Source organism: Habropoda laboriosa, unplaced genomic scaffold (genome assembly GCF_001263275.1).
Source record: "Habropoda laboriosa isolate 0110345459 unplaced genomic scaffold, ASM126327v1 scaffold22, whole genome shotgun sequence".
Lineage (NCBI taxonomy): Eukaryota > Metazoa > Arthropoda > Insecta > Hymenoptera > Apidae > Habropoda > Habropoda laboriosa.
Genome location: NW_017100261.1, coordinates 6,124,262 through 6,138,942, shown reverse-complemented (window position 1 = coordinate 6,138,942; position 14,681 = coordinate 6,124,262). Strand labels below are relative to the sequence as shown.

At 32.9% G+C, this 14,681-nt stretch overlaps 4 protein-coding genes across 4 annotated transcripts; 1 reads left to right on the top strand and 3 right to left on the bottom strand.

Annotated features, from left to right (window-relative positions):
• Positions 1–1,016: 1,016 nt before the first annotated feature.
• Positions 1,017–3,516, bottom strand: LOC108572754 (vesicular inhibitory amino acid transporter). The gene is made up of 3 exons (XM_017935038.1): positions 3,219–3,516; positions 2,564–2,696; positions 1,017–2,201 (listed from the first exon to the last, which is right to left on the bottom strand). Exons 1-3 carry the CDS (start codon positions 3,506–3,508, stop codon positions 1,017–1,019), a joined length of 1,608 nt encoding a protein of 535 aa, XP_017790527.1. The 5' UTR covers positions 3,509–3,516.
• A 4,702-nt stretch (positions 3,517–8,218) lies between these two features.
• Positions 8,219–11,303, bottom strand: LOC108572714 (ubiquitin carboxyl-terminal hydrolase 20). The gene is made up of 4 exons (XM_017934988.1): positions 10,870–11,303; positions 8,984–10,738; positions 8,611–8,882; positions 8,219–8,523 (listed from the first exon to the last, which is right to left on the bottom strand). Exons 1-4 carry the CDS (start codon positions 11,286–11,288, stop codon positions 8,219–8,221), a joined length of 2,751 nt encoding a protein of 916 aa, XP_017790477.1. The 5' UTR covers positions 11,289–11,303.
• Positions 11,304–11,924: 621 nt separating this feature from the next.
• On the top strand, positions 11,925–13,537 carry LOC108572734 (eukaryotic translation initiation factor 2 subunit 1). The gene is made up of 6 exons (XM_017935011.1): positions 11,925–11,958; positions 12,177–12,422; positions 12,515–12,746; positions 12,828–13,060; positions 13,145–13,260; positions 13,343–13,537. Exons 2-6 carry the CDS (start codon positions 12,185–12,187, stop codon positions 13,526–13,528), a joined length of 1,005 nt encoding a protein of 334 aa, XP_017790500.1. The 5' UTR covers positions 11,925–11,958; positions 12,177–12,184; the 3' UTR covers positions 13,529–13,537.
• A 395-nt stretch (positions 13,538–13,932) lies between these two features.
• Positions 13,933–14,603, bottom strand: LOC108572719 (40S ribosomal protein S20). The gene is made up of 3 exons (XM_017934996.1): positions 14,522–14,603; positions 14,270–14,375; positions 13,933–14,189 (listed from the first exon to the last, which is right to left on the bottom strand). The coding sequence occupies exons 1-3, from the start codon at positions 14,522–14,524 to the stop codon at positions 13,933–13,935; spliced, it is 366 nt and encodes a 121-aa protein (XP_017790485.1). The 5' UTR covers positions 14,525–14,603.
• Positions 14,604–14,681: the final 78 nt, after the last annotated feature.

Below are 14,681 nucleotides of genomic sequence, written 5' to 3'. Positions count from 1 at the left end.
CCGCAATGTGATTATAAAATCCCGAAATCTGCGTAACAGTAGTTAACTTGTACGTACAATATTTCACCGTGTGTCTGTGTCGCTTGTAAACGCATGTGGAAGACATCGATCACTTACAGCTAAGTAAGATATTGTCACATTTTCTGCGCACTAAATAAGTCTAAATGTTCTCCTAGCAAGCCCCTGAATGTCGACGATCATTGTCAAGGAAAGGAAGGACACGCGTCGAAGCCGAAATACACGCGGATAGAATTCTGTGTGTACGTGTGTGTGTGTGTGTGTCTGCTGTGTGTATTTTTTTCTTCTTTTTATTTCTCTCTCTCTACGATTCTCTCGTCTTGAATAGATCATTTGCTAGATATGTGTGAGTTCTGGTTGAATATAAATATACAATCTCAAAATGTTTCGAACCATTTGTCCATAGCTTTCGATCAAATGAATCTGTGTATATATAATTCTTATTTAAAGGGACATAGTTTTTTTTTCTTTTTTTTTGGCTTTCTTTTTCCTTTTTTATAGAATGTCTCTAAGCGGTGACACGTAATCATAACTTTGTTTTTGTTTATTTTTTTTTTTTGCGTTTTTTCACGTCATTTTTGTACGATAAAACGTTATAAACGTTCGAAACCAGCAAAAATATAGACGCTGTCGCGTTATATATATATATACTCGATTAGGTTCGTGTTCTCAAGGGAAATGCGTACACTTTGGAATGCATCTGCAGCCGTCTATACATAGAAGCGATACGATGTTCGGGTTTTGGTGTGTGTGTGTGTGTGTGTGTGTGTCGTATTCGATTATTTAGGCATGTGTGAGAAAAAGGGGAACGTAGATAATAAATAAGCAGGTTTTGTTTCTCGGTGGCGTCATTTCGCCGAATCGTTTAACGATAACGCAACAACGCTGGAAATCAATTGTCGCAAGCTGCAATTCGATGGTTCCCTTGAGCAGAATAAGAGTGTAAAATATCCTACATGTTAATAGAACTTCTGTTTCTCTGGAAGACAGCGATTGGTTCAAAACGGCAGACCAATTTCAAAGGCGTTGATCAAGGCGGAGCCTGAATCGTATACACCTATCACACCGAAAAGCACCCCGAGAAATATAACGAAGCAATCGTACGCTACCGCGCTCCATTCCATCGAGTTTCTCTTCAATTTCAAATGAAAGTAACACGGCCATATGAAGGACAACATTGTCCCGGTGAACGAACCGATGAAACCCATGAGAATACTGAAATGCGGAATGAATATTGCCATGAGAATGGTGAAAACGATCACACCGACGCGCCACGCCAAACCCCACACTTTCAATTCCCGATCCACGGTCCATATCGTCGGGAAGATCGTTTTCGGTCTACCCCTGAAGAACGCTCTCTCGAGGAGCTCGCAGGCAGCGTAATACGGCAACGGATACGACAACACGGCCTTTATCACCAAGCATAAATTCACCAGACCCTTGAATCCAGCCGAGTGTAAATTATTCGTGATCACCTGCTGCGTGTCGTTTTGGAACGTTAGAAAACAGATCCAGCCGAACAGCGATTTGAACGCGGCGGCCGCGATGTGACTCCAATTTAACATCCAATCGAACTTTGAACGATCGATCAGATTACCCTCCAACGTGGGCAAGAATATCTGCGAAGTGTAACTGAACACTATCACGCCGAGCGAGATCGGGAAGTTCTCTAGATCGATCGTCCATTTCACTTTCGACCAACCCCAGTCGCCGATCTCCAAGATACAATAGCCGACGATTATCGCGTTTATGAACAAATGAGACATCGTGCACCAAAAACTGAGCACCGAGACGTGCTGAAGGGATTTTAGAAAACCGAGAGGCAGTAGAAATATCCCGACGAGCATCATCCAGCTTCTGGTATCGATCGCGCCCTCGGGAAACGTGCCTATCATTAGATCACCGCACACGACCACGTATAAGATACATGTCATCAGTAACTCGATTATTTGAGCGATATTCACCGCTCTAGCACCCCACGTAGGTCCGAAACATTCTTTAGCAATAGCTACGTACGAATCTCGTACACGTACACGTTGACCAGTCGTAGTGTCCAGTTCGTATAAACATTCGACGAGTATCTTGCCGGTATAGCAACAGATATGAGCTATACCGATCATCGCAGCAATGGCCCAGTAACCGCCTCGTAATACGGCGAATGGCAACGACACGATGAACATACCCTGGAATGATAATAAAATTAATGTCGAGACCTTCGTCCTTCGTAATGTCTCAAAATTATGGAATTTACTTGAATTTCATTTACACGTTCGACTAATTTTGTATGGGATTTACAGTTATGATAAATTACAATAGAATAGCTTCGACTTTTGTGAGAAATTGAATATGAAAGAGATGAATATGCGAAGAAAATCACATGACATCTTACACTTTTTTCTTTTCTTTGAAAAAGTTTTTCATTTTTTAATAATATGAACCTACATATGATTAATTTTCAACGGATTGTTATTAAAATTGACTGTTTCGTATCTATAATCTTGAGACTTTTTACAGAGGCAGGAAGATTTGATCGAACGAAAAATACCTGTATAGCGTTTGTAACGTTCCACGCGGCTTGCCATTCGTTAATCTTTACTCCTGAACCACCAAATTCACCGCCACCTTCGTCATATTCACTAAATTCGCCGCTACTAACACTTCCTGTCCTAATTTTGTCCCTGCAACGTTAAATTCGAGGTGTCAATAAAATCGTGATATTCTGAACGAATAAAATTATATTTGTGTTGTAAGAGACACGTTAAATACACGGCAGTGGTCCTTTTATTTTTACGATACTCATTTTTATAATACTTTACTCGAATAATTATTTCCTTATTTTTGCACCATTACGATAGAAAAATTTTTTCACTGTAAAAATGAAACTAAACGAATTGTTTTACGAAAATAAAATTTTGAAAATTTTAGAACGAAGCACAGGAGACACTGATACTTCAAAATATTTATTTCAAAATTTAATTATTTCATTTCCTCGTGTACAAAAAGTAATCGTTATTTTATACTAATTGGACACGTAATTGCAGAAAAATTAAACAGTGCCTATATCATGACTTGAAACATTTTTTTCACAATATAGAGCTCTTTTCACATTTTTCTTTTTATCTGAACAGCGAAGGGCGACAATACAATAGCTTTAAGGTGCCTTTTTATCTGTCCTTGCACACACAAACCCGTTCATTTACCCATTTCGTTGATAGCTGAACGAGTCCTCGGCGATGGCTACGTTATTCTGGTCCCGATACGCTTGATCTCCGTTCATAGTCATCATTTCCGTATTATCGCGACCTTCGTCGAATGATTTCAACTGTTCCTGTCCACTTTGTCCTGGAGCCGGCTGTCGCTGTCCTGGACCATTGCCACGAATAAGTTCCATACAGGGACTGTTCTCTGGCCATTTAGCCTTTAATGTTTCCCAGGCAACGTTCAATGTTGCTCCTAAGGATGGTATGTAGAAGCCGCGAAAATTGGCCATTTTTTAATTCGTTGCTTCTGAAAACGGACAAGTTAACATTCTTCGGATCATTATTTTCAAATTTTATATTAAAAGTATAATATAAATGGGATATAAATTATTTGAAAAACTTGAATTCAACGTCAACTGTTGCTACGATTAAAATTGTCCAAAGTAGGTCAGCAACGCTGCGAAAAAAGAGTTTCAACTACTATTTGCAAATGTTTTTAAAAAAATGTTGAGAAATGTACGTATAAATTTTGATAATGTTAAATATTGCGATCGAATGTACTTAGGTGTTTTTAAACATTTTTCTTGAATCGACAAAAAATAATTATCGATACAGAACCACATATCAACTGTTGCGGATAAATATCGTTATACAGTACAACTCTGTAACTATAGCCATTGTCGATATATTTGTACGACACTTTCGATACCCCTTTCCTCTCGTTCATATTATATGTAAAATGACGAAACGCGGATACGAAGAGGTACGTTGAAAAATACGAATAATAAGTAATGAATTTGCACCATTCTTAGTATGGTATTCGAGTAAAATTGATTTATATCATACGACAAATAATCAAATCAAAGTGATTACAAGTAGTTTACTATACCACTTAATTTGTCTGAACTATAACGAAAAAGTGTTACAATTCATTGGTACATTTTCTCAGAACTTTCGAAAATAACTCGTTGCCCAAATTTTCGAGTACATCCACGTTCATTTCCATCACGGTAATCAGAATAATTAAAATAACATATACGACACACGATATGCAGGTCACTTTAATTGCTCGAGCGAGAAGAATAATCGAACATATAGCTTGACACAATTCCATCTAAGCTGAAGCTTACTAAGAAAGAAAAAAGGAAGAAAAAAAGAAAGAAAGGATTCTCCATACACGTGTAATTGAAATCCGTCGTTTAAACGATAACCCATTACAATCAATGTTGTCCAAACTCTTTTAATCGGCGAGTGAAACATTTTCTACGAACGTTCGCTTTGAAATGTTCCAAGAACTGTGCCTGCCTGCTATCTTGCTTCTTGATTACGTTCTGGAATTTTAAATACACACTCTCGATATCTTGTTTCACTTACCGAACAACGAATTATAATTCGTTTCGCAGTATTCCAGGAAACTTAGCGGCTTTTAAATGGTGCGACACGGCAGACACAACTTCCTCCAGCCTTAGTCTCGTTTTTTCCCCTTTTTATCCTTTTCGTTTCTTTTTTTTTTTTTGCGAAATTCTCTAACAGGCAGAGCGAGAGGCTTAAACTAAAAAAGGAACCGACAGCAGGTCCGAAGAACGGAAATACTTGAAAATAAAAGGTCGAAACCGTCTAACTACGTGGGCTACGACACCGCATGGTCGTCTACGGTCTACCGCGATCCTCGAGTCCCTAATCGCGAGCCCTTAATCGCGACATAGACTACGGGGTTGGCCTGTCAGGGGTTCGAAGTTCAGAAGAATATGGCCAGCATCCCTCGAACGCGCAAGCCTCGATCGATGTGGTCCATGAGGCATCTCTCGAAATGTCAGTACTGTAGTTAAGAGTCACGTCTCCCAACTTAAAACGAATTAGGGGATCAAGATTGCCGAACAGGGTAACTAGGACTGCCGATCGGATTTCATACGTGCCATTTGGAATTTCAATCGATTCTATAGATTCTCTTTTAACACCTAATTCAACACCATTTCGTTGACATTGTAAAAAAATTGATAACACTTTGATAAGAAATTTACAGGAAGTCGAGATTTGAACGTTGACAGTTTTCAAATCGTATTAAACTTGGATTACAGCGACCGATATGTACAAGTGTACCCTAGAATGTTAAGCCTGATTGTTAAGGCTAATTACTTTTGATAAAAGAATACATTAAAGACAATATGCGATTTTTACTAGAAGAATCACTTATATTTATTTGTACTAATTCTTTCATTTATAATTTCTCATTTTCTCCACTTTACATTTAATAATCGAGTCAGGTTTACGTTCGATCGATGTTTTAATACATAGTATCACACATATTACAATACTCATATTCCTTATCTTAATTTCAAGATTGACTTAGAAACAACTTAATGTTAAAATGCGGGGCAACTTTCGTGGAAAAAATAATATAGTAATAAGAAAAAGTAAATAATAAGGTCTAGCTTATATCTTTATTTTGTTATTCATGCACTCATGCACGATAGCGTTTCTTATTTTATTTTAATCAAAATACTATTTAATCTCACCTTTTATTGTAACCATGTATAATTTTTTTTTTTATTTTAAACAATAAATATTTTACATTTATATTATTGCACTGTACTAGTGCTGTGCTGTCTTGCTGTTTTAACAACATTCAACAATTCAGATTTTAAACTGAATTTTATTTTTTCTGAAATTTTTCCTAATTCTGATACACATGTGATGTATTTGTTCAACCTGTGAGTTAATGTCTTATTGTTTTCAGTAATCTTTTACTAAGTTCATGTCTTCTTATTGATGATGTTACTGATGCATCACTGTCTATTTCTTCATTTTCTTAACTTTCCTTAGGAATGTGGTCATTTTTTACACTGAAAGATCTTTGTTTCTATATACTTTGAAAAAAGCTAAGATTTAAAAAAAGAACCATCTAATACAATATAAAATAACCGATTTACTAGTAATATTTGAGATTAATTTGTAAATTACATTGCAACTAGTAATGGAAAATTATATTCATTTTAACAATTTTGAAATGTAATTACTTACCAATATTTAATTTTTCAACGCTCTTTCCTTCCGCGAAATTGTGCATATATTTTATTATAATTCTGCTCCGTACGTCCTGCTTTACTATATTCTGCAATTTTTGTATTCTACACTACCGCTTCATTTTCCATAATGGAAATAAAATCTTTTGTCTTTATATTTTTAGTAACGTTTTCCATTTTATTTTTTTAATACAAAAAATATATTAATTGCTCTTATTTGCAGAAAAACATTTTTATTTAAATCTAAATGTATATGTATATTATACTAGATAATAAAACCATGTTAGGTAAATAAAGTCTTAATTTGAACAAATTCTCTACAATTAAAACCTCAAACATATTCTAATCCTAATAAACTATAAATTCGTTCTAAGATTTTTTATACCTCCAACGTACCCCCGAAAGAATCACTAACATAAATCGAGACGTAAAAATTTCAAAATAGTTTTCTCATTATGTACAACCTAACTAACAATAACTTTTGCGAGACATCACGCATAGTCCTTTTTACTTGATACAACAAATCTATAAAATAAATATTCATTCTAGTCCTACCGATACATGTAGACTTAGGATGTATCAATTGTCATTATGAGGACATGACTGGAAAATTTTCTGAGAAAGCAAGCTGATAAATGTCAGCTGTATGCTAGTTTTTAATAAACATATGTAATAGAGAGAATATAAAACCAATAACTCTATCAAAGCAGCATGACAGTACTTGTTTACTGTTTTAATTGTAGACATAAAAAATATATAAGACTTATTTATTTCCATATTTTACCGTTCTCAATTCTTAAATCGAAATTTAATCAGAACTTTATTAACAAGACTGTTAATACATTTGAATGAAAAATGGTTCATAGAGTAAATGATAGATAACATAAACATTATTCTGTTGTATCTGAATGTAAAAAAAGATACCTCTTTTACTATTTATTATAATACTACATTAAAGGTATCAATAAAGACCAGTGTATATTTTAATAAATAAAGAAACCAACTTGTTTATTATTTATCTTAGGTATGTTACTTTTCACAATGATAATTAATAATTGATATTAACTTTACAATCATTTGTGTCCCTGCGTTTTGTAATTCAAATTATAGTAACATCCATATAAGCGTTTCACGCACACAATATGAATACTTCATTATAATATATTGCATACAAAATAAACGCTAATCATTGGATTTAATAATTCTGGTAACAATACAAGGCCGTGAGATCACAACAAAAAATGCTTCTAACTCCTACCATAAGATATACATATTAATGAATTTATAAGTTAATACAGTAGAAGTTTTAAATTTCCTACTATTTTTCTATAGTACAAAGCATGAATGTGTTACTATCATTCTGTAAAGTTCTGTTGTGGTATATATATATACACATATATGTATATATTTTTTTTAAATCAATGCATATAAACCAGAAAATATGTAATTTAGAACAGTGTTACAACATTTTGTATATGCAGGAATGACACACAGACATTATAGTAAATGTACAAAGAGGAAAAGTGTTAAATTTAACACCAAAGTTGGAGAACTAATAAAATGTCACTGGTTTAGGCTAAAAATACAGCTAAACATTTGTCTTTAAATAATACAGTCGTAGATATCAATTTTGTACTAACTAATTACCCACCAAATACACATAATACCCACAAATTTACATTAAATTGCACATAGTGACAAACAAAAAACACAAGCAAATGCCATGAGAGACCAAGAAATTGTTTAAAATTTTTTGATAATGTTTCATGATGTTCACTTATTGTACAAGTAGTATGGTGCATGTAGTTTTATCGAAGAAGATACTTTTGTTTTACAAATCTAGCAATAATCTATAACACAGCTAGAATAGGACAGTTAGAAATTGTTTCTTTTATGTAAGGATATCAATTATAACTTTAATGTCCATGTGGAAGTGTTAATTTGTGTACATAATATTAGGATGTTAAAGTAATTAATTTACTCACTGACATCCCTTTGTGTTTGATGAGAGTCACTATCTGAAGTTAAACTTTCAATAGCACTATCTTGTTGTGAAATTGTTTCAGAACTCCTAGTCATACACAGTTTATTAGATTTAACTTCTGTGCGACTGTATTTAAAATTCTGATCTAAATTTGAATTTGAAGTGGAATGTAATGATGATACATTAGACTGAGCAGAAACAGGTCTTTGACATGAATGCAACATTAATTCTGGTCCTCCACCATATGTTGTTAAGAAAAACTGCCAAAGTTCTTCTGGTATTGGTCCATAGTCTGAACCTATACATAATATTTATGTTAATGAGGTAAAATGCACACATATATAAAGATGTTATAAACCCTGGTGCATATTAATTAGAAACTTACCCACTTTGAGGATATTTTGACCATTTTTATTCATTATAATAGAATTGTTATCAATTGGTCCAGGTGGTTGAGTCTCTTTACCCCTTACAAAACTTTGCCACTGGCGTAACCAAGCCATAGCTAATCCATAAATAGCAGTAGGATTATCAGTGTTATGATTTAATTGCTGAAATACTTCCATTTCATATTGTCTCCTTTTCTGCAATGATTCATATTTCTCTTCACAAATTGGGCATTCATATAAATGTGTACAAGCTGGACCTCCTCCAAATCTAAAATATTATTTTAGTTAATGACTTAAATTATAACATAATTTATAAAATTATTTTAAAAGCTTAATAGACATGTAAAATGCAATTTAAGTAGTACTTACGTATTATATAAATATTCCCAAACTGCTTGTGGAATTGGCATGCTAAGCCTATCTACAAATTGTGCTCTAACAGGATTGACACCACCATGTGGACAGAGAAAATCAGAATTGTCTATAGGTCCTGGTTCTGAGAATGTGTTAAAACGATTTATCCATTGTTTAGACACAAAAAAATTTAAATCAGACAATTCTCTAGATGAAATTTCCATTAATTCCATGGTTTTATCACGTAATTGTAACATTTCTGGTGACCACTTTTTATAAAATAACACATAAGCTTCACAATGCTTTACAGTTTCTGGTGAGACTTCTGTGACACACTGATCATCAAACTCAAACCATTTATTAACAATAGGATTTAATGCATAACATGTATAATGACCACCACCAGCTGTACCATGATGACAAATAACTGATATTAAATCATACATGGTTACTTTTGATATACATTCTTTGTGCAAGTAGGGTCGCATATCTAACCCTTCTAGTGGAAATGAAACATAATTTGCTATCTTTGAACTAAACATTAATTCATGACGAAACCTTTTTAAATGGACACATAGTATCTCAGGTAGTTCTAAAACTTTGGAAAATTTGATTCCATTACGTAGCTTGTTACATTTTTCACAACTGTACATATTATCTCCTTTAAGTTCATCTGCACTAAAAAATGCAGAAAGACAATCATGAAGACTAACAACTGGCCCCCAAAACCAAGAGCGCATCCACTGCAAAAGCCATGACAGCCAACCAGACTGATTAGTTACATATACAACATCTGAACATGGTCCTGCTTTCTGTGGAGTTAGAGGTCCTTGATGTAACATATCAATATGATCTCTACTTGGAATGGGTAATGACAAATCTTGAAAAGTTTCTACTCTTGTTGAAATCCTATCACAAGTAAGACATTGTACGCTACTTAAAAGTTTACCATCAAATATATCACTGATGATACTTCGAGTTTTCATTTGTTTTTTAGTCCTGTACTTAACAGGTGAGTTTTGTGTTGATCTCTGTGGCTGAGAAAATGGTTGGTCTACAATTGACTTTTTAATACTTCTATTTGTAAATTTACTTCTTAATTTTTCTGACTGAGATACCCGAGAATATCTTCTTTTTGTACCACGGTCACCTTCATCACTAAGAGAACTCTGTTCACTTACTCCAGAATCACAAGTTTCATATTCAGCATCTGATTGGCTAGAACCATTCCCATCAATTTCAGTTTCATCTTCATCTGAAGACTGTTCTCCTAGTCCCTTTAATCTTAACACATTATCACGATCATCTTCGATATGTTCTTTCATTTCTTCATGTAATTGATCCATAAAACATCTCAAAAATTCTTGGGTATCATGTTGATGATATCCTCTAAACATTGGGTGAACTGTTCGAATACCAGACAATATTCCATGTGGTACAACATATCCTCTTGTTTTCCTATCCCACATGTCTCGAATAAGGTTTAAATAGCTTAAACTTAAACCAGGTTTTCTATCTTTGGACATATAGCTAACCATATGACCACATTCCAGAAAGAATTGAGTCAAAGGAGGTACATTTGATAAAGCTTGAAGTGCAGCATTCATGTAACATGTATTACCAATATTCTGAAGACCAACAAGACCTCTTGGTTTCCCAGAGAAATCTTTACTTTCATCTGAATCTGTACTATCTGGTGAATCACCAGATTTTTCATTAAACAACCCATCTTTTTCATAATTCACCCTATTTATAAATTCACCATAGAACCTATTATTTATAAAACAAAAAAGATACTTTTACTTTTTAAAACTGTATTATATGTTGAAAATTCTCAATATTTGTATTTTAAACAAGCTCTAAATATAAATGTCTGTAAAGGAAATAAAAGTAACACTTACTTGTCCAATATGAGTCTATTAAGATCGTCTGTTTTACAATCAACATTAATAGGTGCATCACCAGCAAACTTATTACTTGGCGTTTTTATATCCACCTGAGTAGGTGATAATGGTGGTGATGGTACATGCCTGGTAATAACTTCTCTGTTACAAGAGTAACACCATATACGATTTGTAGAAAGGTTCATATGAGCACAATGATTAGGAAATTTTAGGTTGTGTACGGTACTGTGATCCAAATGCGTTTCTGGACATCCGACCCAGCGACAATCAGGAAACAAGCATAACCATAAATTAGGCTCATCCGTATCACATTCACTACATTTTTTAAACCTTTCCTTTTGAGATACAACAATCTCAATAAACGCGAGATCACCACGATTGGCGATATGAGGACAGTTCCTCGAAATCAAAGGCATTTGGATTTTGATATTTGCCCTGTTGATTATTCTTGATCGTAGGACGCGGAACCGCGCGTATTCTTTAGTTTCTTACATTCGTCTAAAATTTGGTTTACACACGATTCGAATAATGTTACAATCATTTTCTAACCTGGTCGGGACATGTCATTCTTCGTAATTGAACATTATCCACGAAAACGATTGTCATTGGAGATAGTTGTGTTGAGAAAATTAACTATTACAATCGGATAGCCAATATAAAAGAAAAAATATAGGTTGGTGTACATGTTACAGTCGACAATCGATTTAATACTGTTTTAGAGGTAACTTGCGTACTGTTACTTTTCCATAAGCTAGATTGAAATTAAATATAAAACTAGACATCCATTATGCATCATTATTTTCAAAATATGTTTATATACAAAAAGTTTTTAACTAACAGTAATATTAATCACGATGTTTATCTGAAGGTATTTATCACGGTAGATGTCGCATTGTTAGACAAAATGTTAGTGAATAAACCTCAAGTTGGGCACCGCTGTGTATTTCTCTTAATAACCTGATTAAAAATCAAGTCAAAAGTGCACATGGATTATTAACATACTGCAATAGATTTTTAATATTCTAAGTATATTTTGGTAGTATAAGTGAACGGTCTGTTAATTTTTATACAAGTATTCTAATACTGGTTAGTATAAAAAGTATACTATCATACAATTCAAAGTATACTTGAAGTTAACCTATACGATATCCTTGTTTTCTATTTACCAGAATACTTGACAGATGTATATTTTTTTAACGAAAAAATATATCTATTAATAATGAAATTCAACTTTTCCTTTATTAAAAGAAATCACAATGTTTTATATTAACAGTTAAAATAAAACATATAAATTTCATTTTTAGCAGTAAAAATGGTACTGTCGTGTCGATTTTATAAGGAAAAATACCCAGAAGTGGAAGATGTAGTAATGGTAAATGTACGTAGTATAGCTGAAATGGGAGCATATGTACATTTATTGGAATATAATAATATTGAGGGTATGATCCTTCTTTCTGAATTGTCTAGAAGACGTATTAGATCTATTAATAAACTTATTAGAGTAGGAAAAACTGAACCAGTTGTTGTTATCAGAGTTGACAAAGAAAAAGGTAAAATATATAGAAATATCAGATATAAAACATTTTTTAAATCATTTATATATACCATTTTGTTTAATAGTGTATTAAATTGCTCACCTTAGGTTATATTGATCTTAGTAAACGTCGTGTATCAACTGAAGATGTAGAAAAATGTACTGAAAGATATGCAAAAGCAAAAGCTGTCAATTCGATTCTGAGACATGTTGCAGAATTATTACATTATGATAATGATGATCAACTAGAAGAATTATATCAAAAAACTGCATGGCATTTTGAACAAAAATACAAAAAGCAGAAAGCTTCTGCATATGATTTCTTTAAGCAATCAGTTTTGTAAGTATAAAGCATAAAAGAGTATGTGAAACAAAATGTGTTATTTGCATAATAGTAATTGTTAAAATGTTGCTATTTTAGGGATCCATCTATTTTAGCAGAGTGTGGTCTTGATGAACATACAAAGGAAGTGTTATTAAATAATATTAAACGAAAATTGACTTCTCAAGCGGTTAAAATTAGAGCAGATGTAGAAGTAGCTTGTTATGGTTATGAAGGTATTGATGCAGTGAAAGCTGCACTAAAAACTGGTTTAGCTCTTTCTACCGATGAACTTCCAATTAAAATTAATTTAATTGCACCACCACTATACGGTACATTGCTTTTACTTTTTATTTATGTAAGTCTATAATAGTAAGAATAAAATTAATAACTAATATTCATTTAACACTCTTTAGTTATGACAACATCGACACCAGAAAAACAAGATGGTTTGAAAGCATTAAATGATGCTATTGATGTTATACAAAATAAAATAACAACATTAGGAGGTGTATTTAATGTACAAATGGCTGTAAGTTAAATTAGGTATATTTGTTGTAATAGTTAAATTTATTAAAAATTTTTATTTGCAATAAAATTTTTTTATTTTGCAGCCCAAAGTTGTTACTGCAACAGATGAAGCAGAATTAGCAAGACAAATGGAACGAGCTGAACTTGAAAATGCTGAAGTGGCTGGTGATGATGATGAAGAGGAAGTAGAAGGAATGGATGGATTTAGTGGTAGTGAAGGTTTAGAGGAAGATAAAAAACCTGGAAACGAGTCTCAAGAAGAAGAATGAACATAGAACAACGCAATAAATTACCCGTTTCATTAACTGACAGTTATTTCTGGATCACGATCGTACTTTCACAAGTATGCTACTGCCTTGCTGGACATTATGCAGAATATTTCAAATAAATATACAATCGTCAATGTATTATAATTTATAAATAATTTTTTATTAACTTCATAAAATAAACAAATTAATACCTAAATTATTGCTAATAGAAGTTATTTTTTCATATTAGCAATGTTTTTAATACTAAATCACAAAACTTAAAAAATTTCTAATTTTAAATTCCTGTATGTGTGTGACTGTAATATACTCATGTATATGATCTTGTTAAAATACATACAAATTTTACACAAATATTTGCATTTTCACATTTTTATTAAAATTTTGTACAATTTCATACAAATTGTTTATTCATTTGCAATTGTAACTTCAACTTCAACACCAGGTTCAATAGAAATGCTTGTAATTTGTTTAACAATTTCTGATGGTGAATATAAGTCAATAACTCTCTTGTGAATGCGCATCTGAAAACGATCCCACGTTTTTGAACCTTCACCGCAAGGAGTTTTACGCGTAGTTATTCTTAAAATCTTTGTAGGCATACGAACTGGTCCTTTAACCTTGAGTTTCTGTTTGTTTGCTCCATTGATTAATTCAGAGCACACTAAAACAATAGATGTTATTAGAAAAATTAGCATAAAAATAACAGTAAATAATAATAATATTATAGAAAACACTTTCTACCTTTCTCAAGGGAGCGTACATTTCGTGAAGTAAGTGTAATCCTAATTCTATGAATAGGTGTTACTTCTTGTCCTGGCTTTTCAGGATTATCAACTTTTGTACTTGCCTAAAGTATTGCACTGTACACCGCGTGTTTCAACATATAAATAACCTAACAAACCAACATAATTTTACAAAAACACCTACAATTTATTGAAAAAATATAACTTAAAAACTTATATCACAAATAAAATTATCAAAATGATCACGCACCATTATTTAATTGTTTTCCTGGTCGAGATGATCAATTTATTTTCAACAAAACTGATCAGCGCTGAACCAGTGCTTGCGCACGTTACATGTGCAAACAGAAGAAGGTACGAAACAACATAATTTCCGGTTAAGAGTAACCGAAGTGTATTCAAAACTAGAT